The sequence below is a fragment of the Candida orthopsilosis genome (assembly GCF_000315875.1).
Source record: "Candida orthopsilosis Co 90-125, chromosome 3 draft sequence".
Classification (NCBI taxonomy): domain Eukaryota; kingdom Fungi; phylum Ascomycota; class Pichiomycetes; order Serinales; family Debaryomycetaceae; genus Lodderomyces; species Lodderomyces orthopsilosis.
This window is the reverse complement of record NC_018296.1, coordinates 933,652-958,623: the sequence shown is the minus strand read 5'-3', so window position 1 is coordinate 958,623 and position 24,972 is coordinate 933,652. Positions and strand designations below refer to the sequence as shown.

General features: G+C 37.5%; 11 protein-coding genes across 11 annotated transcripts; 7 read left to right on the top strand and 4 right to left on the bottom strand. All coding sequences in view use genetic code 12, as the record gives it.

Moving 5' to 3' along the window:
* Positions 1–2,517: 2,517 nt before the first annotated feature.
* CORT_0C04210 (Mms21 MMS21-SMC5-SMC6 complex component) lies at positions 2,518–4,770 on the bottom strand (the record flags this gene model as incomplete). Its single annotated transcript, XM_003868650.1, has 1 exon — positions 2,518–4,770. The coding sequence occupies one exon, from the start codon at positions 4,768–4,770 to the stop codon at positions 2,518–2,520; it is 2,253 nt and encodes a 750-aa protein (XP_003868698.1).
* A 3,499-nt stretch (positions 4,771–8,269) lies between these two features.
* Positions 8,270–9,109, bottom strand: CORT_0C04200 (Mms21 MMS21-SMC5-SMC6 complex component; the record flags this gene model as incomplete). Its single annotated transcript, XM_003868649.1, has 1 exon — positions 8,270–9,109. One exon carries the CDS (start codon positions 9,107–9,109, stop codon positions 8,270–8,272), a length of 840 nt encoding a protein of 279 aa, XP_003868697.1.
* Positions 9,110–11,085: 1,976 nt separating this feature from the next.
* Positions 11,086–13,221, top strand: CORT_0C04190 (Skn2 protein; the record flags this gene model as incomplete). Its single annotated transcript, XM_003868648.1, has 1 exon — positions 11,086–13,221. The coding sequence occupies one exon, from the start codon at positions 11,086–11,088 to the stop codon at positions 13,219–13,221; it is 2,136 nt and encodes a 711-aa protein (XP_003868696.1).
* A 398-nt stretch (positions 13,222–13,619) lies between these two features.
* On the top strand, positions 13,620–16,106 carry CORT_0C04180 (hypothetical protein; the record flags this gene model as incomplete). The annotated part of the gene is made up of 1 exon (XM_003868647.1): positions 13,620–16,106. One exon carries the CDS (start codon positions 13,620–13,622, stop codon positions 16,104–16,106), a length of 2,487 nt encoding a protein of 828 aa, XP_003868695.1.
* Positions 16,107–16,249: 143 nt separating this feature from the next.
* CORT_0C04170 (Rpo26 RNA polymerase subunit) lies at positions 16,250–16,726 on the top strand (the record flags this gene model as incomplete). Its single annotated transcript, XM_003868646.1, has 1 exon — positions 16,250–16,726. One exon carries the CDS (start codon positions 16,250–16,252, stop codon positions 16,724–16,726), a length of 477 nt encoding a protein of 158 aa, XP_003868694.1.
* A 432-nt stretch (positions 16,727–17,158) lies between these two features.
* CORT_0C04160 (hypothetical protein) lies at positions 17,159–18,637 on the top strand (the record flags this gene model as incomplete). The annotated part of the gene is made up of 1 exon (XM_003868645.1): positions 17,159–18,637. The coding sequence occupies one exon, from the start codon at positions 17,159–17,161 to the stop codon at positions 18,635–18,637; it is 1,479 nt and encodes a 492-aa protein (XP_003868693.1).
* A 616-nt stretch (positions 18,638–19,253) lies between these two features.
* CORT_0C04150 (hypothetical protein) lies at positions 19,254–19,766 on the top strand (the record flags this gene model as incomplete). The annotated part of the gene is made up of 1 exon (XM_003868644.1): positions 19,254–19,766. One exon carries the CDS (start codon positions 19,254–19,256, stop codon positions 19,764–19,766), a length of 513 nt encoding a protein of 170 aa, XP_003868692.1.
* An 845-nt stretch (positions 19,767–20,611) lies between these two features.
* Positions 20,612–22,171, top strand: CORT_0C04140 (hypothetical protein; the record flags this gene model as incomplete). The annotated part of the gene is made up of 1 exon (XM_003868643.1): positions 20,612–22,171. The coding sequence occupies one exon, from the start codon at positions 20,612–20,614 to the stop codon at positions 22,169–22,171; it is 1,560 nt and encodes a 519-aa protein (XP_003868691.1).
* An 88-nt stretch (positions 22,172–22,259) lies between these two features.
* CORT_0C04130 (hypothetical protein) lies at positions 22,260–22,865 on the bottom strand (the record flags this gene model as incomplete). The annotated part of the gene is made up of 1 exon (XM_003868642.1): positions 22,260–22,865. One exon carries the CDS (start codon positions 22,863–22,865, stop codon positions 22,260–22,262), a length of 606 nt encoding a protein of 201 aa, XP_003868690.1.
* Positions 22,866–23,099: 234 nt separating this feature from the next.
* CORT_0C04120 (hypothetical protein) lies at positions 23,100–23,804 on the top strand (the record flags this gene model as incomplete). The annotated part of the gene is made up of 1 exon (XM_003868641.1): positions 23,100–23,804. The coding sequence occupies one exon, from the start codon at positions 23,100–23,102 to the stop codon at positions 23,802–23,804; it is 705 nt and encodes a 234-aa protein (XP_003868689.1).
* Positions 23,805–23,868: 64 nt separating this feature from the next.
* CORT_0C04110 (hypothetical protein) lies at positions 23,869–24,476 on the bottom strand (the record flags this gene model as incomplete). The annotated part of the gene is made up of 2 exons (XM_003868640.1): positions 23,869–24,270; positions 24,354–24,476. The coding sequence occupies 2 exons, from the start codon at positions 24,474–24,476 to the stop codon at positions 23,869–23,871; spliced, it is 525 nt and encodes a 174-aa protein (XP_003868688.1).
* Positions 24,477–24,972: the final 496 nt, after the last annotated feature.

Here is a 24,972-nt window from a genome sequence, read left to right as displayed (position 1 = left end):
CTTTTGTTGTGCTTCATATATCTGCAATGGAGTCTAAACTTTTGATCTATATACCTATAAGGGGACAGAAGAGGTTGGCAATCTTGTGGCTGGAGCAATCAAGTTGTTCGCTTCTACCGGTTCATTATAATAAGCTAGTGCACTTGGAAGTTACAAAATTGCGCATACAAAACTAAAAAAATTTACCTTCTTCAAAAGGGTCAAGCCTCAATTTTGTAATCATGGATTTAGTCTTGTTGTTCTAGGATGCACAAAACAAACACAATTAGGAGACCCTCCTTTCAATATATCAGTAGAAAGGTAAACCGTATGAAAGTGTCACATTCACTTTTAATGATTGTTTGCTCATCCCACAAAGCTACAAGGCAGGGCCATGCATATGCATATGCATAACAAAAAAATTTCCTTGAGAACAGCACCTTCGAAAATGTTCAGTTTCGGATTAGGTACATATATGATGTTCATAAAATGATCAGGTAAGAGTTATAGTAACGGGAAACAAAATATATTTTTCTATAGTGACCCCTTTTAATTTTTACCCTTGTAGTTTGAACCAAATTATATTTCCGGTTCTATGGCAACAATGAGTTTTTTCTTTCTTTAGATTACTTCCATTGCCTGTCTCTATTATTGTAAACAATACCAATGTTTTCTTGTCAAAAAAACTTCTTTTCTGGTGGTCCCTTTAAAATTGTACAAAATCGTTGATATTTTTGAAATCTTGGTTTTTGTATCATCATTATAGAAATTTTTTGTGTAGAAGAATTTTTTACCTGACTAGCATCATCGATGTCACACTTTCAAGAATTGGAAATTTGCCAGTCGTAATTAGTCCGCCTTAATATTGTTTACGAGATTCATTACGTCCAATTTAGACTTTTGGATCCATTATTGACTAAACTGAGCACCACAATTTGAGCAATTAGTTCTACCTTTAGTTGCTTTTAGTCACTATTCGTTTATTTTGTTTAGACATAAGAAAAGCCTCTAAAACAATTTACGAAATTGTTTAGCGTGTGCGCTTCGGTTGCTTCCTCGGTTGATGTGAATCGTTTCATTGGCTTACTAAAAACTCGCCGTAATTGAATTTGTGTAACTTTTAATGCATCAACTTTGTGTTCCCAAAGAAACTTCTTGGTCTGGATCGACAATAAGAATTAAAAAATTTCGGAACACACGGTGCTTTTCCCCGAAACCAAACTCAAGAAAGGTTCTACATATGATTCGGCTTGGCTTGGTTTGACTGTTTAGAAAAACTGGCAAATATTGTGCTAGTCGGTTATTCAAATCAAGTTGTTGTCCCTTCGAATTTTCTCCAATTTTCATTTTGTACCGAATTCAGCTAATCTAAATTTCACCACTAATTAGTCACAGATTACAAATCAATTTCAAAAGTTTAAGAAACCGTTACCGGTAGGTTAGCTTTTCTCAGTATAAGAAGTAGTACCTGAAAGAAAACATGCGATTAATTTGGCTTATAATCACCTCTCTTATCATTGCTCATTTGACTAAAGTTGTTGTAAAACTTATCCGGTGTGTACAAAAACAAAGATTTTAATTTGCTTCTCACCCGCCTTCGCTCCCAAACAGGCGAAGCGCAGATTATTGTACGTATCGAAAGTTGTTGATGCGTAATTACTTAATATGTATTTCCAGATAATGTCTTGTAACCTTTACCCAAATAAAAAGAAATTTCGTATTGGGCAAGATTGGTTTCAAGAAGAAAGTTTCTTTAAATTGTCACGAAGATGTTTGTTACTCAATTGCTTAAGAACAGCATTTTGCTGAGTTTGCATTTAGCCTCAAATAGAAAAGAGCTTCTCTTTTAGATCAAAAATAGTTAACAACACCTCGTAAAATCAATGCTCCTAACCAGTTGTAGAAAATATCTACAATCAGATAATTGTTTTTGTAAAAAAATTTTGGTCAAGAGCATTATGCACTTCAATAGAGACTAAAATTTAACACTCGGTGCAGAGGGAAAGAAAATTCTCCCTCGCAGGAAAAGGTTGTTGCTGAGGCTTTGATGTTCAAACTCCGATTTGAAGACTCAACCGTGAAAAACCAAAAGAATTTTTTTAGATCCACCTATAGAGAGTGTTCAGTGGGGTACCCCACCATTAAATCTCAGTTGCCAAGTGTGAAGTTTTCAAATATTCACAGATAGGAGAGAATGCCATTAAGAGTCTCTGAAATTAGACGTTTTAACTCACAATCCCGAAATGAATGATACTACACTTATGAAAAATTTCAATATCCTCCTCTCCTGAACACTAGCTTTGGATCTTAATATTGACAAATTATATATTGATAAATGTATTTTAAACCGAAATAATGAAAAGTAAATAGACTATACTGGATATATATATAACAAGTGTCAACCGAAATTTGAAACATTTGAAATACCGAAAAAGTTTGGAGAGGTCAATGTGCCTTATTTAAATAACACCTTCTTCAAAATATGAATGGATAAAAACCTTTTGTGAGTTTTGAGACTTAGTCTCTAACTTCACTATTCTAAAATAAGATGGAGACGAGGACGAAAAGACCAGCTAAAAATGTGGAAACTTTTTGCATGGATCCGCTTCCTTCGTAACTGGATACTGCAGGAGTGTTGGTATCAACTGTAGCAGATTGGCTCAATGATTCTCCTGATCCGTTGCCTGATCCTTCTCCTGACCCTTCTTTTGATCCGTTGCCTGATCCGTTGCCTGATCCATTACTTGATCCTTCTCCTGATCCGTTGCCTGATCCGTTGCCTGATCCATTGTCTGACCCTTCTCCTGATCCGTTGCCTGATCCTTCTCCTGATCCTTCTCCTGATCCGTTGCCTGATCCGTTGCCTGATCCATTTCCACCATTTCCACCATTTCCACCACTGTGTGGAAGTGTAGCTGAAGAAGTGGCTAGTGGGGTCTCGGTTGTACCTGGGCTCAAGTTATTTGGGTTGGTAGATGTAGTAGCGTCTGTAGTAGTTGGTGTAGTCACTGTTGTGTCTTGACCTCCATTTCCATTTCCTTTGGTAGTAGTATCAGTTTCTGGAGGGGTTCCTGGCGATGTAGTCGTAGATTCACTAGTTGGAGGAGTGATGTCAGTAGTAGGTTTCGTGGTTGGTATATCAGTAGGGGTAGTTGTGGAGTCGGAGCTAGGTGGAACAAAAGATGGCTGTGTAGGGCTGGTACTATTTTGATATGGTGGTGTTACAAAGGATGATGAATGATCATCGGATGAGATTTGAGTCAGCGACAGAAAACCGGTTTCAGATAAACTTGATGGTGGTTCTGATGAGCTTGGTGACTCTGATGAGCTTGGTGGTTCTGATGAGCTTGGTGGCTCTGAACTTGATGGCTCTGATGAGCTTGATGGCTCTGATGAGCTTGGTGGCTCTGAACTTGATGGGGGTTCTGAAGAGCTAGGTGGCTCTGACGATGAGCTAGGTGGCTCTGACGATGAGCTTGGTGGCTCTGATGAGCTTGGTGGCTCTGATGAGCTTGGTGGTTCTGATGAGCTTGGTGGCTCTGATGAACTTGGTAGTTCCAGGCTAGTAGGAGTAATTGGATCCCATTCCAAAACAGTGGCTGTCTCACCAGGCGTAGCTGTGATAGTTGTAGTCCAAGTTGAATAACCAGTGTAGCTTGAAGTAACTGTAGTAGTTGGAATTGGCACTTCAACAACAATTGTCTTGGTGTTTCCTGGTTCAGTATTAAATGGCAAAGTAGTTACCGCAGTAGTTGATCCAAGCCATGTGGATGTGGTGACGACGACTTCATTACCATTAGCACCTGCCTCATTGTTGTTGTAAGCTCCCCATCTTATCAGTCTCGAATTGTCGCGCGGAAATAACTGCCCTGCACATTGATACGTATTAGTATAACTTGTGCGTAATTGTTGACCAGCCGGACGCGCAACTAAAATGTCCATGAAAGGTCTATAACCAGCAGGAATGTTGTTATAGTTGATTGTGTATGACCGGCCATTACAGCTTGAAGAAGCTGAAATAGCTTCTGCAACTTCGGGGTTGTACCATCCATTTAATTGATTTGTTATAGCAGCGTGAAGAGACGAACAGTCAAGTGTACCTCCACTGACTGTAATTCCTAAGGTTCCACTTCTATATCCATTTGGACATGTTCCTCCCAATAAGTATAATTGTTGTTTGTTCAAAGATGGAACTACTCGATTGTTGAAAACGATATCATCATATGGAATACCTCTGTTAGTGTTGGTACCACCTTGAAAGTTTGCAGTGGTGGTCAATTCCTTATCACCATCAGTGAATGTGACGTCATTAGTACCTGGCGTGAAACATTTCGAGTCTTGCAAATCAACCGAATTAGCAGATCCACCAACATTGAAGGTGAGTGGGAACCTCACAGTACCAGTAGCATCGGTACTGCCCTTAACGTTATTGCTTGCTGTACATTTTAATTGAGAATATGGAACAACTAAATCACCTGGTTTGAACTGACATGTAGCATAAACTGTGCCCCCAACATCTAAATCAACGCTTTCTTGTGTGGTTGTGAACTTGAATACACATGGCATATTTAATGTAAACGTATCTCCCGGGTGAACATTTGAGCCCAAAATCTTCCATGACAAAGTCGCAATCCAACTAGGAGCTGCTGGTATTCTGTATTGATAATTGGCCCCATTTTCCCAAGTCAAACTGTCAAAGCTTTGAAAAACATTGCTGATCTCAGCTGCTTGAGTAAGCGTTGTGAGCGCAAAGGCAACAAATATCGCCGCAAATGATAAATGTTTAACCATTGAATTTGTGGTGATGATAGTTGATAGTGTGTACCAAGCATTTACTCTCAAAAAGAACAGGAAATGGTTCTTAATTTATATGGAAAATTTTCGGGTGACAATTGTATTGAATGCACAGATTGGGATAGGAGTTTTGCATCTCGAAATGTAGTTCTTACCCATAAAGTTTCAGTATTCTAAGAAATGCATCGTTTCCTAAAATTTGTGTATTGGCTGCGAAAGTCTCTTAAATCCGTAACATGAAATTCGCTTTCAATTTTGTGACTAAAAGAAATTTTTGCTTTTAAGGCATTTTGGTAACAATGATGTATGGAAGGTGTGTTATAGACAATGCTGCAGCATTGAAGGAGGCTTCAAGAAAAGTTTATTCATGAAAACGCAAGATTTGTTGTGGAGCACTGTGGTAGGGTGAATGTCAAAGATTGAAGTTTCTGAGTAGTCGACTTAAACAATGAAATGAGTAAACTATTTCTGCAATGAAAGTTTGGGGCGTTTCTCATAAAGGGATTGAGAGTAAAGTAAACAGAATCTGCAATAACAACGTCTATTTTCAGAAGAACCATTATCGTATTTTGTGTAACCCTGGCATTATCTATCGTCAATCCATGCTTACTGGAAATATTATTTACCAACATTTTCTAATAAGAAGCATTCTATTTATAGGCAGTAAAAATTACGAACCAGTAACTATAATTTGCTGGACGAAATACGATATCATTTTGGGAAATAATGAAAGACATGGTGAGAGTGTTTGTTAAGTCTCTAGGCTGCAGTCAGCAGTTGTCCATTTTTTCTCCAATTAAAGATTGAAATGTAACCCAAATATCATTAGATTAAGGTGAACGGTTATATGCTGGAATAATTTCATTTAGACGATAATTTATCAGCTTTTCTGCTCCTAAAGCTCGCCAAATAGACGAAGTTGGCACAAAAAAGAAAAGGATGTATTTTCTATTGTTGGTTTTGTGTTTACTTGGCAATATGGGAAAAAGTTTTTTTAGACTCAGGGATAATTTTACTAGACAGGGTCTAGATCAAGGGTAAGTAGAACCAAACTCAGCAAAAACTTTAAAGCGAATTGCTAAACCTTAATCATAATAATGGCAAAGTTAAGTAAAGGGAGGAGAACTAAGGTTGGGGCATTGCCAAAGGAATCTAAAAGCTGCAATTGAATAAAAACTGATTGCTCACGGAATGGTCATTGTAATGCGTGAAGGAAAAATGCTGCGATGGCAATAATACGAAAGAAGATTGATCACCCAATGCTTTTTATTGTTGTTGAAAAAGGTATTTGCTAGTGGCATCCACCATTTTGTTGGACAATTCAACAACAATGTCGTCCCCCATTCTTTTACAATTATACGAGGCGTGGTTACACGTAAAATAATTATATCCGTGAAAATCAAATGAAACTGTGAAAATGCGTTTGTGAACAATATTGATAATACACACTATGGTGTATAGTCGTTAGTAGTCATAACTCGTATTAAATTGAAATTTCATGTTGTTCTCTTCTTTTCGCCTACTTGCATATACAATTTCGGCTAAATGTCTTTATTCCTGGCTTTGTGTAATGAAAGGAAAAGAAGAAATCAAATATTATACATTACACTAACCTGGCAACTTGTATTTCTTATATTGCTCTTTCTAGTGATTTGAAAAGAAGCTGAGACTGTATTCTTTTGATAAATGTACCAATATAGAAATAGAATAGATGAATTTTACGTATGAAAAACTGCATCTCTATCCAAAATATATGCATGGTGGCTGCTATGCTCATTGGAAGCGCATGGAATTAGAAGCTGAGGTAGGTATAATCAGCAAGCAAACATGACTTGCTCCTGTATAAAGGAGCAAGTCCTAAACAAAATCAAAGTTCAAAGAATAGTTCGTTTATTGTTGTTAATTGGGAGATGAGTCGCATAAATTAATTACACAAACTTCAAGACAAACAAAAAACATTGAACAAAAATAAAACGTTCTGTCTAACCTAAATAGGGACTGCATACATTTGAATTTTAGACTAAGCACAACGTTCGCCTAAAATATGCAAAGTTTATCCCTAAATTACCAAAGACAAACTGAAAACAAGAGTTTAACAGCATATATTGTTAATACAAAATAGTGACGCCTTGATTCGAAAAACTTGCCAAGCCGACTCGTCTCCACTCCACATACGTACCTCCAAAATAAAACAGGTGCGATGAGACGCTTCCAATCTCTAACACCACAAATCGTTTTGTTGTTGTTGCTATTTGATTTTTGAAATACACGCACTAACGTTCATAGAACTCTTTCTGTATCCTTTTATTTTGGCTCGGAGTTAATGCAGAAGTGATTAAAAAAACTAACAAAGTGTTGAAAATAATTATTGCCCATATTTCTTAGTTATAATATAAGCTTTTCACACTACCTGCATAATGATATTATTATTTATCCACCCTTTTGCCTTGCTTTATGCCTCCTATTGGGCCCTTCAATCTAACACAAAATTAAGACGCTCACCAAAAACCTTACTAATTTCGGAACCAAACAGTGAAAAAAGTAGTTTTTGTATCTTCCGAGAAATACACGCTCGTTGTGAAGCTAGCGACTTGCTTCACATTGACAATTGTGTGGCTCGCTCCATATTCAAAAAAAATTGTGACATCAGTTTCCTGTAATGTTAATAACTGCTTCCTAATGGCATGTTATCGAGTAATGCCAGCTTCTAGGAACGTTTGTTACTACTTCGTAATGCCATAGCAAACAAGTTTAGAGCTTTCAGAGACCTTCCCGAGTTCAAAGAATCCCCCGAAAGCAGCCGTCTATGCAGCTTACAGCCTGTTCCCAATTGGGTTCAATTCTGTCCACTTTGGGGTTAATCCACATGAACAATATGAAATTCCTAATATCAAACATTCATGAGTTATCGTCAATTGTTGTTAACTTAGTTGCCATGCGTAGTTCCTATTGTCTTTGTCGTCTATCTTCAAGGCGGCTACTAGATTCACTCTTAGGATGAGGTCACTATCTTTTTGTTGGGTGATCTTTTTGCACAACAACGAAATGGCGATTATTTACGAAGCTCTTTCCCCAAACAAATGGAAGCACGCCTGAAAGTTCGGGTTGTGGTGAAGATCTACATGTCGATCCTTACATAGTAAAAGCTTCGTTTGTTATCGTAAAATGATGGCGTCGTTGAAGATGTAGACCTACATAAAAAACAGGGAGTAACCAAAAATTTTAAACTAAGACGTTATTTAGGAAATGGTGCATTGTAAATACGGTGAAGCTGGCTTGATACGACCATGGAGTGCTGGGAGAAAAATATTAGCGGTCGTCGCTAATCCTTTACATAGCGCTTATCGTAACTGTTGTTAGTCAGCTCGTAAATGCATTCGTTACCTGTGGGAATGGACTATGCATGTTTTCGGTTGGTGACAATTTATGTGAGATTTTGTAAATCATCCTGCAATTAATCTTAGCACATTACAGCATGATCAACGTGTTTTCTTCCTTAATGAACAATGTCTAAATCATCATTAGTTTGTTGTAGTTTGCTTGCGCACCTAATTCGTATTTTCATCAATGTATCCAGTTTCAAATTACTCATCAGCAACCGGTTATCACAACCTGAAGTAGGACATTCCATTACACCAGAAGGATGTTCTTGAATTTGCTGACGAATACTCAGGGATTCGAACGTATGACCACAAGTAGCAATGACTGGATTAACAAATAAATTCAATGTAAGTGGATCTTTTAATGAGATTGTACCACCGCTAATTCCCAAATCCTCATCATCTGCTAATTCGTCAGGAACTGGTTGTTCTGGATGTTTAAGTACAAATATGATTCCTCTTAGAAATTGATAAAACTCATCCAATTTCAAGTGATTTTGCACCTCTGTTGTAGATGTAAAAGATTGCAGTTCAGATAAAATCTCTTCATAATTTGGCTTGTCCATAGAATGATACATGTCAAGAGTCTCCAAGGTCAAAGGTTGTGATGTTTTCAAATAGTCCATGATTCTTGAATCAGCACCAATGGATTCAAATTTCTTCAAATTACATCGTGACTCCAAAATCTTCTTATAAGCAAGGGCAAAATTGTTTAGCGTCAGTTCATCAAAACCTAATGAGTCATTCTCAAGTATGTAATTGATGTAGTTTTTCGTAGCTGAGCGAAGTTGATTTACGGCTGGGGTTGTCAAGTCATTGGCATTAGCCCGAAATATTTTCTCAAAATCACGTTGGAAATCACGATTCAATGGGACATATAAAGGTAGTGATAGATTGTTTGGTAAAAACTGTTCTGCTTTTGATGCTTCGGAAGGCTGTGAAGTAACTTGTGACATGGTTCGACTGAGTTGTCTGATCGTGGTGAAGACTCAAGACAGACGCGTTTTTATGGTGTGCAATATCCTTTCCACATTTACCAATCAGCACGTGTATATGGCGTGACTGTCAGGTGCCTAACGCACTTCCTAATCGGGAAAACAGAAAAAATTCAAAATTTTTCTACCTTTTACTGGGAGTCAACCAAATTACACCGAATACTAGTAAATCCAAAATCATAAATAAGTATACTAAAGTATCTAATTGGCTTTGTTTTAGGATTTCAAGTGTCTTTTGTTAGTCAAGTATAGTTCTTAAGTGTTTCATAGGAAATTTAGCTGTATCGTAAAGATTCATTCGTGGTAAAGATTTTTGCCACTGGCTTCTCCGCTTGTAGAGTCATATGTGGCGCATGTATTTACTATTGATCTATGATAGACACTGATTACAATTTATATTGAATTTTCTTTGAGGTTCGTCTTCTAAACAATATCTCATAGTTACTCAAGCAATCCAATTTTGCATTGATTTGCTACCAAAATATATTAGCTACAAGTAAACTATAGTGAAACGCGCAGAACCATGCAAAAACTGCTTAAAGCCGAGAATTATAGTCACCGTTGTTTAATGAACTCGGGTTTGACACTGCAAGGGAATGCTCGTGCATTGAAACGTTTAAAAAAGTTCTTGTCTCAACTGAAAGAAAATAGCATGGTAGCTTGCACCAGCTGTGCTATGCGAAAATCTTGTGTAACAAGAAAATAATGTTCTTGTTTTGCGAGGAATCTACAAAAAAGCCGAGAGAAGAGGGATGAAAGGTTTCTTTGGCGGCTTCGAAAACAAAACCTCGTGTAATGAAGGATGTGACTAAAGCAAGCTAGTGAAACATTGCCTGTGGCAAATATAAACAAGGTAGGTTGGGTGTCGATGTACAAGGAGGCAATGTTGTTTTCGACACAGCCTACGTAATTCATGTCGTACAAACAATAAACAATAAATAAATAATATAATAATTTCAGGGGCACACACACAAGCTAAGAAGAAAAAAACAAAACACATTGTCTACCTGTAAGCAATGTACAGGATAGACATATTACTCGACAACAAGGTACACACAGACACATGCATTGAGGCTTTTTTGATGGGTAGCCACTTGCTGTACATAGAATGTGTTTACGAAAAAAAAGAGCCATCATTATCGGAGAGAAAAAAAAAGAGACCTTTTATTCGTCAAAAGTGATTAACAAGGGTTTAGGACACTGACCACTCAACAAATGTAGACGTGAAAAGACGTAACTAACATCTATTACACAGCCGTAATTTTCATAAGTCCCATGGCGTGGGGGTGATGTGTGTTTAGTTGTTGTGCTTTTGTTCATTGTGTTTTGTGATACTTCCGAGAAACAATAAAAGAAATTTGTATTACAATCCGATTCTTCCCCATTTCCAACCAAACTGCTATTTTTACAAATCAAACAAAGCAATCGAGTATATGTATGAATAATGTGTTAACATATGCTGATGTAGTATATACCTACTGATATATAGTCTACAGTATAAGCCTCTTATACTCTCTTTGCTGCATACAAAGCTATACAAGTGTATTACTCCATTTGTCTAAATTTGATACTTTTACGGAACAATTCAAAATATACAACAAACAAACAATACAACAACAATACAACCAGAAAAAAAGTAAAAATTTACAGATTCAATACATAACCATTTATCTTTTTTGTTTGCTCTTCCTACAAAGAATCTTAAATCTACTAAAAGTTAAACATTTAAAAAACTTTCATCAAACTATAACAGCCTACCTTCTTTCTTTACTAGACAGAGCTTCAAACAGTTGAAACACATAAGGCCGATTGCTCAAGATATTCCAACCCTTCTGCCTCGAGAAAATATAACATCCCCCTTGCAGCAGCTTTGAAACAATAATAGTTTTAGCAACCACCACTCGTTCGTACCATACTTTTCAATCGATTTTTACAACATGTCTTACCAAAGAGCACGGAATCTAACAATGGGGGAGTTTACTACTAGACCCACTTTGCACGAAGAAGAAAATGCCAGTAGTAGCACATCACAAGATATTCCTGTCGATCCATTTGATGTTTCGCCTATAAGTGAGCTGCCATTTGAACTTCGCCTGAATTATTCCCAAACTCCCCTGCCACAAGATCAATATGGACGTCCTTTTGTTGTTAATGGAGACTACAGTGATAATTCTTTTAACTACGTCAACTCCTCATCGTCGTCGTCGTCTATGGCTAATGTATTCAATAACCCACCTAGGCTGGGATCAGCAAGAGCAGGATTAAATGCCAAATACCTGCAAAACCCTATAAGGAATGAAAACTTGTCAATTAATCAGCCACCTGCTTATGATCGATACCCAGTTATCAAGGACTCAGAAAATAATTCAATAACCCTGTCACGATCACAACTGCAGCTACCGCAGGGAGCACCTTTAGCAGATCAACTAAATCACAAGCTACAATCATCATCATATTCTTCTGGGGGATCAAATGGTGATACAAAGTATCCTGTGTCGTACAAATTCACTGAGTTTAGTCCATTTGGCGGGTTCCCAGCTTCTTCCTTTCCTTTGAGTATAGAGGAAAAAGAGCCCGATGATGATTTGCATAATCCAAATCCAGTCAAAGATGCCGAGTACGAAAAGAACCGGTTCTGGTACGATTTAAAACAAGGTGACAGGAGATCATATTTTGGAGTTTTTGGGTTTTTATTTCTTATTGCTGCTGCGGTTGCTGTTTTCGTCATTTTACCAGTATTGACTTATTCTGGTGTCACTGATAACAAAGTGGTGCCTGAAACGTACGAAATCTTGACCCATTATTCATATCCCATGTTGAGCGCCATACGAACAAGCTTGGTTGACCCCGATACTCCAGAAGACGCATTAACTCTAGAGTCTAAAAGTGGTGACAAATGGCAATTGGTGTTTAGTGATGAGTTCAATGCCGAAGGTAGAACATTCTACGAAGGTGACGACCAATTCTTTACTGCACCTGATTTACATTACGATGCTACAAAAGACTTGGAGTGGTATGATCCCGATGCAGTGACAACCTCCAATGGTACATTGGCCCTCCGTATGGATGCTTTTAAAAATCATGATTTGTTTTATAGATCCGGAATGGTGCAATCATGGAATAAAATGTGCTTTACTCAAGGCAGGATTGAGATTTCAGCAAGACTACCTGATTATGGATACGTTTCCGGACTATGGCCAGGTTTGTGGACAATGGGTAATCTAGGTCGTCCAGGTTACTTGGCTACAACAGATGGTGTTTGGCCATATTCTTACGATTCGTGTGATGCGGGCATCACGCCGAATCAGTCATCACCAGATGGCATTTCATATTTACCAGGCCAACGTTTGAATAAATGTACATGTTCGGGAGAGTCACATCCCAACCCTGGTGTTGGAAGAGGTGCCCCAGAAATCGATCTTATTGAAGCTGAAATAATGGTTGACAGCAAAAATATCAAACCAAATAATGGTGTTGCGTCCCAATCACTTCAACTTGCGCCAATGGACATTTGGTATATGCCGGATTATGATTTTATTGAAATCTACAACTACTCCGTCACCACCATGAATACCTATACTGGGGGGCCCTTCCAGCAGGCCTTCTCAGCTACAACTACACTAAATAGAACATGGTACGAAAAAGGTAATGCCTATGAGCATAACTTTCAGGTTTACGGTTATGAATATCTCAACGATGACGATGATGGTTATTTACGTTGGTATGTCGGTCGTGATCCAACACTTACAGTATACCCTACAGCTTTACACCCTAGTGGAAACATTGGATGGAGAAAGTTGTCAAAAGAGCCAATGTCGATTATTATGAATCTCGGTGTTTCTAATAACTGGGCTTACATTGATTGGGGGGAAATTTCGTTTCCAGCTACTTTTAGAATTGATTATGTTAGGATATACCAGCCACTGGATGCGATAAACACTGGATGCGATCCTGAGGATTATCCCACATATGATTATATCCAACAACATTTGAACATTTATGAAAACGTGAACTTGACAAGTTTTGAAGATGGCGGATACAAGCTTCCAAAGAATACTCTAACTGGATGTTGAAATAAAGGCAGAGCCTGGTACATCCACAGCGGATTTCGTTATTTTATTTTTATTTTCATAGAGTTTGTAATAGTTTGGCTTTTGTAAAAACTGATTTAACTTAATGTTGATTTTGATGATAATGTGTGATTGTATTTTCTTTGTTTATGGTTTTCACATGGCGATTTTGTGCATAATCTCTCAAATTGTTTTTCTGTTGGGGTAAGTAAAATGCGAGAGTGTAATTGTTTGCGATACCGAATTAGGAATATTAAGCACAACGCAACATATTTCATCGTTAAATTTCACCTTCAATTGTTTCAAGCATAAATCTAGTGGCAGGCTATCTATAACAAATCTTTATTCATTGCCCTTAAATACTCCCAATTTTGACTTTACCAATCAAGGATTTGAAATAAATGAGCATACCTTCGTCATCGTGGTTTAACTTCTGGTCAAGCAAGAATAATGATACCGAGGAGAACAATCAAGATGAGACGGCTCAACCAAGACAAAGTGCTTTAGGTGATGCAACGGAAGAAAGTGTTGGAGCAAAGAGGAGACCTGTTGCCACTTTACAGTCACGACAGGTGACATTACGACAAAAGACATCCACCACGTCATTAGCCTCTAAAACATCAGGCAGTTGGCTAAATTGGAAAAAAGAGCCAGTAAATAACCAAGTCGCATCAGATGATCAAGAAGATATAAACGAGGATGAGGAACGTGATGATGGAAATGATGAGGAGATTGAGCTGACGAGCAATAGTAACGACGAGGATGATGTTGCTGATGACAACGGTGATGAAATAGATGACCATGTGGCAGCACCACGAAGGGGTATAAACTGGTTTTGGAATAGTACCTCGAAGAACAGTGCAAATGTTAATAATGGAGATCAGATAGCAAAGAAGGACGAGGTGGAAGATACTAAGAAAGATGATAAAAAAGAACTTACAAAGGATGATGTCAAAGATGATAAAAAGGATGAAAAGAAGGATGATAAAACCCACAAACATACTTTTGAGACAAATACGATTTTGACACCGTCAATCCCCACAAGACAAGAGTTGACCAACGCTGCAAAGAAAGTACCCGATGAAGCTCAACAGGATGATGCAGTATTGTATAAACCTCACGACAAAGCAGCTCAGTTTAACCAAATCAATACACATAAAAACGAAAACTTGAAAGAAAATGTCATTGTTCCCAATTGGTCAACATGTCTTCCAATCGCACCCGAGGGACACGTGTTTCATAATTCATCGACATCGAACCCTAATAACTCAAATCAAACTATTAGGACAGACTTGAAGAACTGGAGACAATTTTTAACCCAAATATCAGCAAAGTTTGGTCTTACAACTAGTGCTGATACAGAACTGCAACAAGATAGTAGAGCCGAAGAAGACGTTGGGTTGCTATATGAACGGTCATACAAGCTTTACGGCAAATCTTTGGCAGTCTTGCCACAGCACAAACGTGCTTGCTTGCCCAACTATAACAAGTATTACCATAGTACTGATGATCCTGTTTCACAATACCAAGAGGACCAAGATGACCCAAATGCCATAACAATCACCAATGACGCCATGGGTAACCTATTGATCAACAATAGAAACAGGAGAAGGGGTCCCGTAAATACTGAAGTTGTCAACCACAAATCAGGTCCTTTGGAAAAGATTAAGAACATTTTAATCATTGGTGTACATGGATTCTTTCCTACGCGAATGATTCGTCCATTAATTGGTGCTCCCAAGGGTACGTCTTTGAAATTTGCCAATGAAGCAGAAAAAGCTGTCATTCGTTATTGCGTTGATAATAACCTTATAGATGATGACCAGTCTAATGTCAGTATTCAAAAAATTGCTTTAGAGAAAGAAGGTAAAATTTTTGACAGAGTTCATTTCTTTACTGAAATTTTACAGAAGTGGGAAAAGGAGCTCAACAATGCTGACTTTATATTCATTGCGTCACATTCACAAGGATGTGTTGTTTCAATAATCTTACTTGCAAGGTTGATTAGGATGGGGATTTTAAAAGACCCAATACATAAGCGAATTGGATTACTAGGTATGGCTGGTATTAACAATGGCCCTTTCTACGGAGTTGACAAGTCATTTTTTATGAAGGCTTATTCTGCAATTGAGCATGAGTCGTTGAATGAATTATTTGAATTGACGAAATTTGATAGCTCTCAATCAGTGGTTTACAAAGAGTCAATACGAACCATTATCAATGTCAATGTGAAAATATGCTTTATTGGATCCATTAATGACCAGCTAGTACCATTATATTCAGCATTGGCATCTCATTTGTTCCATCCGAACATTTATCGTGCTTGCTACATCGATTATGGGTCTTCAACCCCAACATTTATCGAGAAATTAGTTTCCATTTGCTCAAATCTTTTAAATTTGGGATTTTTTGACAATAATGTCGTCAAAGAGTTGAGTACGTCCTTGGCGGGACCATTAACGGGCGGTGGACACTCAAAAATTTACAATGATGGTAAAGTTTATGATTTAGGAATAAAGTTTTTCTTGGATACCGATGACTTGGTTATTCCTCATGATGGAAAGATTGACTATGATGACTTTGATAACAGTGAATTACCAGTATCAAATCAAGTTTACATTAAGGAGTTTAATGTGGGCAAAATTGGTACTAATCCGTTTATCTTGCCCTGGTGTTTACGGGGATTGTTGTTTAATATAGAAAAGAATTGGCCAACGAGGGATTATTTCATCAATGAGCACGATGGTTCCAAAGAGGAAACGAGTTTAACTAATGGGTTTACTGAAGTACATGACTTGTATGACGTGTTTGAGCAATGGAAACCAATGGCAAAGATACACAAGGATCTAAAGTTTAGATTGAATGGGTTCAGGGCGAGTAAATTGTGATAATGAATAGTGATTTCAGTATGAATACTTTTTAGTCTAGCTTTAATGATGGTCGTGTAAATGAACAATTTTGTCTTGATATATTTTTTTTCATTGTCAAAACCGATGATATCTGACAATACCCCTTCTCACAATCACCAAATATGTCCGATTACGAAGACAATGCATTTCGTGAGGTAGCAGACGCATATGAAGACTTTGATCCACCAGATCACTTTTCAGATAATGAATTTGATGATCCAAATGGAGGTGATGCTCAACTAACCACAGATGATGGGAGACAAATCATCAATGGAGGTATTGGACCTGATGATGCAGCTACTGCTGCATCAGCTCAACAACAAAGGAAAAAGACCACAAAAGAACTAGCTATACCTAAAGATCAAAGGACAACTACTCCATACATGACTAAATATGAGCGTGCGAGAATTTTGGGTACGAGAGCATTACAAATTTCATTAAATGCTCCTGTCCTTGTTGACATAGAAGGTGAAACTGATCCTTTACAAATTGCCATGAAAGAGTTGTCTCAAAGAAAGATCCCCTTGGTGATTAGAAGATACTTGCCTGATGGATCATATGAAGATTGGGGATGTGATGAATTGATTGTTGACCAGTAGAGGTGGAGGAGAATTAGAATGAGATGTATATATATAATCGTGAATTCATAAATAAAAGATATTTGAGAAAGCTGCCTTTGCTCAGTTTATTGGTGGCGGCGTTGTGAAATGTGACTTCCATAAGTCCATTGTTAACTGGTAAGCAATATAGAGAGGAGTCAATGTAATCATAGAAAATTCTAAAAATAGCTAAAGGGGGAAGTAACTGGAGGGTGTTTTTACCCTGATTGGTTAAATGTTTTCTCGAGGGCAAGGCTCTATTGTTCTTTTGCGTTTCTGATGTCATCACACATTGCGAGTAATTTTCCGTTTTCGTGCCGCATGGAAGTATCCGCCTTTCCATGACCAAAGCAGATCAATTGTGAAATAGATATTCTAACCTTTCTTGAGCAAAAATTTCCACCATCTTGAGGGAGGAGCTAGAGTTGAGATATGTTTGCGCTTACCAGATCCTTGATGAAAGTCCTTTTGTTGGTTGTTACCGGCGTGTGTGCCACAGAGCTAACGATACTTACTGGCGATAATGGTGCTATTTGCCGTTGGGTTCAAGCAAAGCCCAATAATGACGACTCATATATCAAGTTACTCGTGGATGAGACCACAGCCGAATACAAAATTCCTGGGTTGATTTTCAATTACGAAGACATTGTCAATTTTGCATTGGTTCCCATAGTTGAGAATTTCACAGACTTGTATCCCACAAACAAAAGTGAACTATACCCAAAGATGTTGGATGCTGATGGACAATTCGTAGTAGATGCTGCTGACGGACACTCTGTCGATACACTGGGATTTTGGAATGGTGTCATTGACAAAGAAATTATATTTCCTGTTGCTGATTCTGGAATATATTGCGTCTATATTGCACCCGACCCAATTAAAGTGTCTGATTTTGAATTACCGGTCCATTTCCAAAGCTTCTATGGCAATTTGGACTACTCCGATTACTTATCCTACAAAATCTTACAGTGGAATTTTATTGTTTTGGTAGCGAGTATTGCAGCCCTTCAATACTTTTTGAGGGTTAAAGATACAAAAGGTTCACGAGGTTTGACGCCTGTTGAGGCTGTATCGAATACACTTATATTGTTGACATTGATTCCGTATATTGTGGAATTTCTGCTTGTGCTTTTGGATTTGTTCATCCAAAATAACTTAGTTGCACCATATCAAAAGACTTCCTTTATTACCATTTTTCGACACATCTGCTATTTTGTCATGAGAATTTGCTCGGTCTTTGACATGTACGTGGCTCTTTTATTTTCAATGGGCCTCGGAGTCATTTACTACTATAACGATGACGCACCAAATTATAGAAAGTTTCCACTAGATTGGTTCAAAATAGCAACTTCCTTCTTACTTGCACATGTCTTACTTACATTTCTTTTGGACTTATTCATGGAGTGGGGAGGTACGGTTACGTCAATCGGAGCCACAGAACCTATTCTGAAAATGAGCGATGCTATATTTCTGTTTTACATGATGTATGAATTTGACTTTATTTGGCTCATCTTGTCAGTTTTCTTTTATTTCAAAACAAAAAAAAGAATAACGGCATTTTCTCCCAACTCGGATATTGGTTCAACGGATAATATTGTTTGGGCATTTAAGTGGACAGCATTGGTCATCTGGATCATACCTTTTTTATTACATATTTTCGAAACCAAAGTCATGTACCCTTTGACGTCATCGTCTCTCTCCAGGGAGCTAGATGAGATAATGGCTCAACAAGGAGATCGTGCTGCTATTTACGAATCTTTGTTTTATATGCAATGGTATGAGAGGCTTCTGAGACGGTTTTGGTACATGGACTGTTTGCGTTTGGTCTTCATTCTTCTTCCACTAAGCGCTACTATTTTAATTTGGATTAGAAGTAGCAGTAGACCAACAGCGGTTGTAAAGATTCAATAGAAATAATTGGAAGCTTTATTTTGATGACGTGTATATTGAAGTAGCCTCTCATTCTTGTATGCTTTGTTCAACGTTACACTGAACTTTTCTTAGTAAAAGAGACCCAGTCCTTTGTGTATATTTTAATTAAAGTTAGTATTCGATGTCTACCTTCAAAAATGCAGTGAACATCTTTTCAGGTCTGTGGACTACCACACGACGGATATAGCATAGAGATATTATTATATCACTACCCGAAGTGTTAAATCCCCTTTTGTTGATTATTTCTCTCGTGTTAGCTGCTGATGTCCCACTAACAATATTAACGAGAGATAAAGGTGCCATTTGTTGTTTAGTTCACAAAGGTGCCAACAACGACACAGACTCTTATATAAAACTTCTTGTTGATGAGTTCATAGCTGGCTACAAGATTTCCGGCTTGATCTTTCGGTACCAAGATATTGTCAATCTTTCATCCATTTCCACATTTGAAACATTCAACGTATTGTACCCACCGAACAAGACAGATTTATATCTGGAGATGTTGAATAGTGATTGACGGATCAAGCTAGATGCTTTCAAAGGTTATTCCGTTGATAAACTGAGATTGTGGAGTGGCATACTTGATAAAGACACTATGTTTTCTATTCCAGTTTCTGGAATCTATTATGTCCACATTGCTCCTGATCTGGCAATAGGACCAGAGTTCGAATTGTCTACCGACATTAAACAAGATTATGGAAATCTAAACTACATACGTTATCTAAGGTACACATCAATTAGATGGATTATGGTTTTCTCCATCTTCATCTTTGTTGCATTAACTTGCTTCGCCCTGCGATTTGAAAGTGAAATAGGATCACAGAATTTGAGTTCAGTTCAAGCTATCACAAAGACAGTAGTCTGGTTAATACTACTTCCATTTATTGCCATTTCTAAAATTGAGTTGATTTATCTGCTGATTAGAAATAACCATTACGCAACATATCAAAGCTTGCCCCTTCTAAGCAATTTGAAACTCATTTTGCAATTTTCAGAGCACTTCTATAGCGCATTCGCATCGTATGTAACGCTTTTATTCTCTATGGGCTTTGGAGTTGTTTATTATTACCATGATAACTTACAACATTACAGAAAGCTCCCAAAGTAATTGTTCCAAAAAGCAACTGCATTATTGTTTTCTCAAATGGTGATTATACTCCTTCATGGTTATTGTCAAGGAAAATACAACCATGGCTCGCTGAGATATAGCCATTTTAAATTTCTGATGTTATGCGCTGCAACGTTTTTGAATGCCATGTGGAGCTTATTTTCAGTTGTTTGGTTTATCTCATCAGTCTTATTCATGCCAAAGACAAAGAAAATTATTACGACTCTTCCCGTAAAGCCAGAGATGGGATCTGCGTATGAGACATATTCAGCGTTCAAGAGATCAGTATTGGTCATGTGGGGGATGCCGATTGTTATAAAGGCAGTTTTCCATGTGAGTGTGTTTGTGCGGAAGAGTTTGTGTTGTATACACAAGTTTCTGATACGGATTCGCAACTGTTGGATCGTGAGTTGAAACTACAATCTGTAATTCAGTTGCAAAATTTAGAGATTATGCAAAAAGTTGAGGTTTTAAAGCCGGTATGGGTGAACTGGCTTTGCATATTTGTTACGATTGGTATAGTGACGTTAATATGGATGAGAAGTTGCAATAGAATAGCAATGGACCAAAAGAACCGATAGAGCTATACACTTACATCGAATTGACAAAGGTCTGTGGCGCATTTTAGAAGTCATGAATCTCTGTAATATTTTCGTGCCGTATGTGTCTCTTTTACTGTGGAACCACAAAAGCAAAACTAATTCCGTCATTTATTTTTTTATTGGTTCTCTCCCTGTTTCCTTACAGCCACCTGATTTCTCTTATCTTGCGCTTTCTTTTAAACTCAACTGTTTTTCTAGTCGAAGACCAAGGTCCATCAAAAAGGTCCAAAACTCATAATCAATATGGTTAATTTAATGATTCACAAGTTCAGTATTGTACTATTGTTGGCTTTTTCCAGCATTGTTACTGCTCTTGACCAACCAACAGTTTTGACTTACAAACAAGGTGTTTTTTGCAGTCCAGTTGAAAGAACAGGAGACATTGAAAAAGCTTATGTCGAACTACGTGCCAATAAGGATGTGATTGATAAAAAAATCCCAGGCTTGATTTTCCATTATCCCGAAATTGTCAATTTTTCATCAGTGCCAATTTTGGAAATATTTACTCAATTGTATCCAGAAAATAAAGACCATTTGTATAAGCAAATGTTGGATGGCGAAGGAAAGTTCAAGTTGGGTGCTGCTGAGGGTTATTCAGTTGATGACCTGAAGTATTGGAGTGGTATTATCGATAAAGATGTCAAATTTGCCATCCCCACCTCGGGAATTTATTGTGTTTACATTGCTCCAAACCAGGAGAAAGAGTTTGATTTCAAATTACCTGTAGTGTTTAGAAACTACTATGGAAACTTGAACTACTCAGAGTACTTGATTTATTCACAATTGAAGTATGTCATTGCACTTGCCATCATCTTGTTTGCTGCGTTGTTTAACTACATTTTGAGATTCAAAGTTGGCAAAGATTTTCAAAATATGGACTCAATATCGGTTATCTCCAAGACAATAATCCTTTTGATACTAGCTCCATTTATTGCTGTCTACATTTTCGATTGGTTTGTTTTACTCCTAAGAAACAATTTTGAAGGATCGCATCAAAAGTCGTTTGTGTTGTCAGTGTTGCGATTCTTTTCTCAATTTGGTGACGCTTTGTATGGTGCATTCACATCTTATGCCGTGTTGTTATTTTCAATGGGATTTGGTGTCATTTACTACTACAATGGAAACTCACAACATTATAGACTTTTTCCTCAAGAGTCAATGAAGAAAATTACTGCATTTTTTTTTCTCAATATCATTGTCTTGTTGTTGTATTCCTTGAGTTTACAAGGAACGTCGCAGAACTATTTAGTTGGAGTGCAACAAAATGCGTTTGATGGCAAATTTACCGCCCTTTTCGGTGCTTTAGCTTCATTGTTTGCATTAAGTTATTATATTTTGTCAGTGATTTTCTACTTCAAGACCAAAAAGACGATTGCAACATTCCCTCCTGCATCAGATGCGGAGTCAACTGATAAAATTGTTTCTGCATTCAACAAGTCGTTCTTTGTCATTTTGGTATTGCCATTTATCACAACACTTTTGGCAGGCATAGTTGCTGGAATATTTATGGTAAATTCAGCTGGAAATGTGCCGGATTTCCCACAACATACTGATCGTGATACTATTTATCAATCTGCGTTGACGATTTTAGTGTTTGAAAATTCATTCAAGGGAGTATTGTTGCCAATTGTTTGGTCCAATTGGATATACTTTTTCGCTTTAATCATTTCCATCTTTTTTATTTGGATTAAAGATAATAATGGATTGATTGTTGATCACAATGCCAATGATCCAATTGAGTATGCTGATGTTCCAAATTTCGATATTTCTGATGGAGAAGATGAAGAAGATATTCGTGTGTAAGGAATGGCTATAATGATGTGTATTCTTTAGCTATACACTAGAGTATCTTAAATATACAAAAACTATAGGCTTATTTTACTTAAATACTCTAATTCCTACGATTGTTCTTCTTGAACCCACGATGATGTTTTCCACCAAACTTCTTTCCCTTAAAATGTCCATGATGTTTCTTTTCTCCAAGTTTGTTATCAACCAAACCAATCTCTCTAGCTAAGGAAGTACCCAATTCAACGCCAAATTTCGAAACACGATTCAAGTCTTTGCGAGCTTGTTCAGCAGCAGCTTCATCCCCAAATTTTTCAGCTCTAGCAATCTTTTTGTTTAATAACTCAACAGCTAAGCTCTTTCTTTCTTCTGGGGTTAATACTTTTGGTGCTTCTTTTTCCTTCTTGGCTTCAGATGTAGTTTCATTGGAAGTGGTTGTTTCTGTTGTTGTGGTGCCTCCTGTGGTATCTGCCTGCTCATTGGTTTCCGTAGCTTCAGTAGCGGCTCCACCCCCGGTCTCTGCTGTAGGCTGCGTGGCCGTCTCTGTTACATTAGTTGTACTGGTGGTGATGGTAGCTTCCCCGGAGTTTGCACTATCTGACTCGGTTAACCTTGAAACCAAATCGGCTTTCTTACCCTCAGTGCTGAGTCCTCTTTCTTTCAATATCTCTTTCAATTGAGCAACTGTCTGTGATGCGTAATCGGCCATACTAGCTATGTGTTTGTAATGAAGGTCTTCTATAGCTCTAATGTTCAGTTAGTTAGTATATCAGAATAAATTTCTGTTGGAAGTTTGTTGTTGTCTTTTTGGTGGAAAGAAATAATCGGTTGGAGTTTCGCGACCTGAAATGTGGTAGCATTGGGCGGGAACTTGCTGCAATAGAATTTATAGTTGGATTGATCTACTCATACACTAGTCACAACTGGCAGAGTATCTACAAAGATGGCGCCAAAGCGAAAGAAAGCTGGATTTCAACCTTCTGTTTCATTTGATGAAATTGTTCCCGAGATTGAAGATGAGATCGTCGAGGAGTATGCACAACAGTTAGGTGACGATACCGATCTTCATTTGGAGAGGTTACCCGATGTGTTGGATAACTTGAACATTCCTAACTGCTTCACCAAGGATATCAAAGGTGCAGTTGATTATTATTATCAATTCATTCACGATAGAAACTACGAAATCAACAATAGCAATTTCAAGCAAAGAATTACACTAGAAATGATGTTATCATTTACCATTACAAGCTCTACTCACACAACAGAAGATATTTCCGATATCATAGACATCGACAAACTCATAAGAAATTTAAACATCCTAATAAAGTTTCGAGATAACCACCAACATATTCTATCAAGTTGGAAGTTGCTAATTCAAGAATCAGGTGAAACACCATCAAATGTTGAAACTTTCCAATTGACACTTCCTGGATTGAAAAATGTCAAGACATCGTTGAATTTAGATAATGATCCTCAAACTAAAGTGCCATTAAATGATGGGTTTTTAATTGATATGTTGGGATGTTGTCAACATGATGCAAAGGAACAGTTGATCAACTATTCATTTGATAAACAAGGTGCAGTTGTTACGATCAAGGACTTTGCTGTTATTTTGGGTAAACTTGGTGAACTAGATGACGCGGAGTAAATGATTGTGAAGTCATTGATTATGTTACATAAAGTATATAATATACAGAAGTAGCTCCTCCCTCTTATAAGCTTACTTTGAAATTCAACACCAAAAGTAATATCAATATACCCAAATTTATCAAGAGTAAAACAACAACAGTTAACCTGGTCACGGGGAACTCTTGTTTCATTAATGCTCGTTGAACAGTGAAATATCGATACATACCAAACAAGATGGTTAAAATTCCTAAAATGATGCACATTCCACCTATGGGTCGACATAGTGCAATAACCGTATTGGATATGTTATGATTAAATAAAGATGTTGATGAGCTGGTAGTTGAATCTGGATGTGGTAATGGTTGCGAAATTTGAGGACACTGTGATTTCTCTTCTAACCGATAAAATTGCATGAATCCAATACCAAAAGTGACAAACACGAGGGATGTTCTTGTCCATGAAAGAAATGTTCGTTCATTTGCTAGCTAGCAAGGAGTTAGTACACCAATCGAGGTTTGGATGCGCCATTGTCAAAGCTCGGGAGGAAAAGGAGTAGATTAATACATACATGATCTCTAGCAACTGATCCTTTGTTAGGCAAGTTGATCTGAAAATTAAAGATTTCCTTCAAAGTGGATGTAGTGGCAAGTTCCTTTTCATCTTGAGTGTGCGTACTCTCTCGACTTGTCATTTGTTGATTGCAAATTAGAACTGAAGGTGATGATGGAGGGGGTCTCTTGTTCCTTGTTCTTTATTCTTAGTTCTTTGTTGTTATCTGATGTTACATTTTTGTGGATTAGTGCGGGTTTTACCAATTGTGGAAATAGTGTGGGAAAACGTGGGCCGCTTTAATAGAAGGGAAAAAGAGTCACTCATATGATTAGTGGGTTATCTAAGGGTCGAGTTAACATAGTTTACTTGCTTTCACAATGATACTATAGAGATATAGGGAGCTATTGGTGGATTGGTTGTGATATGTGACGTAAAGGCAATGTGCAAGATACTATAATGTTGCGACAATGTTTGTGAAATTGACGTTTGCGTTCATATACCACTGTGGAATAGCCTTATTAAAAGGAGAAGAAGAAGAATCGGATTAGAACAAGATACTTTAATAAGTTGCTTTTCATCCTTTATGAGATTATAGTGTGAGTTTTAGTGGTTCTTTAATTTTGGATCATTTTCTT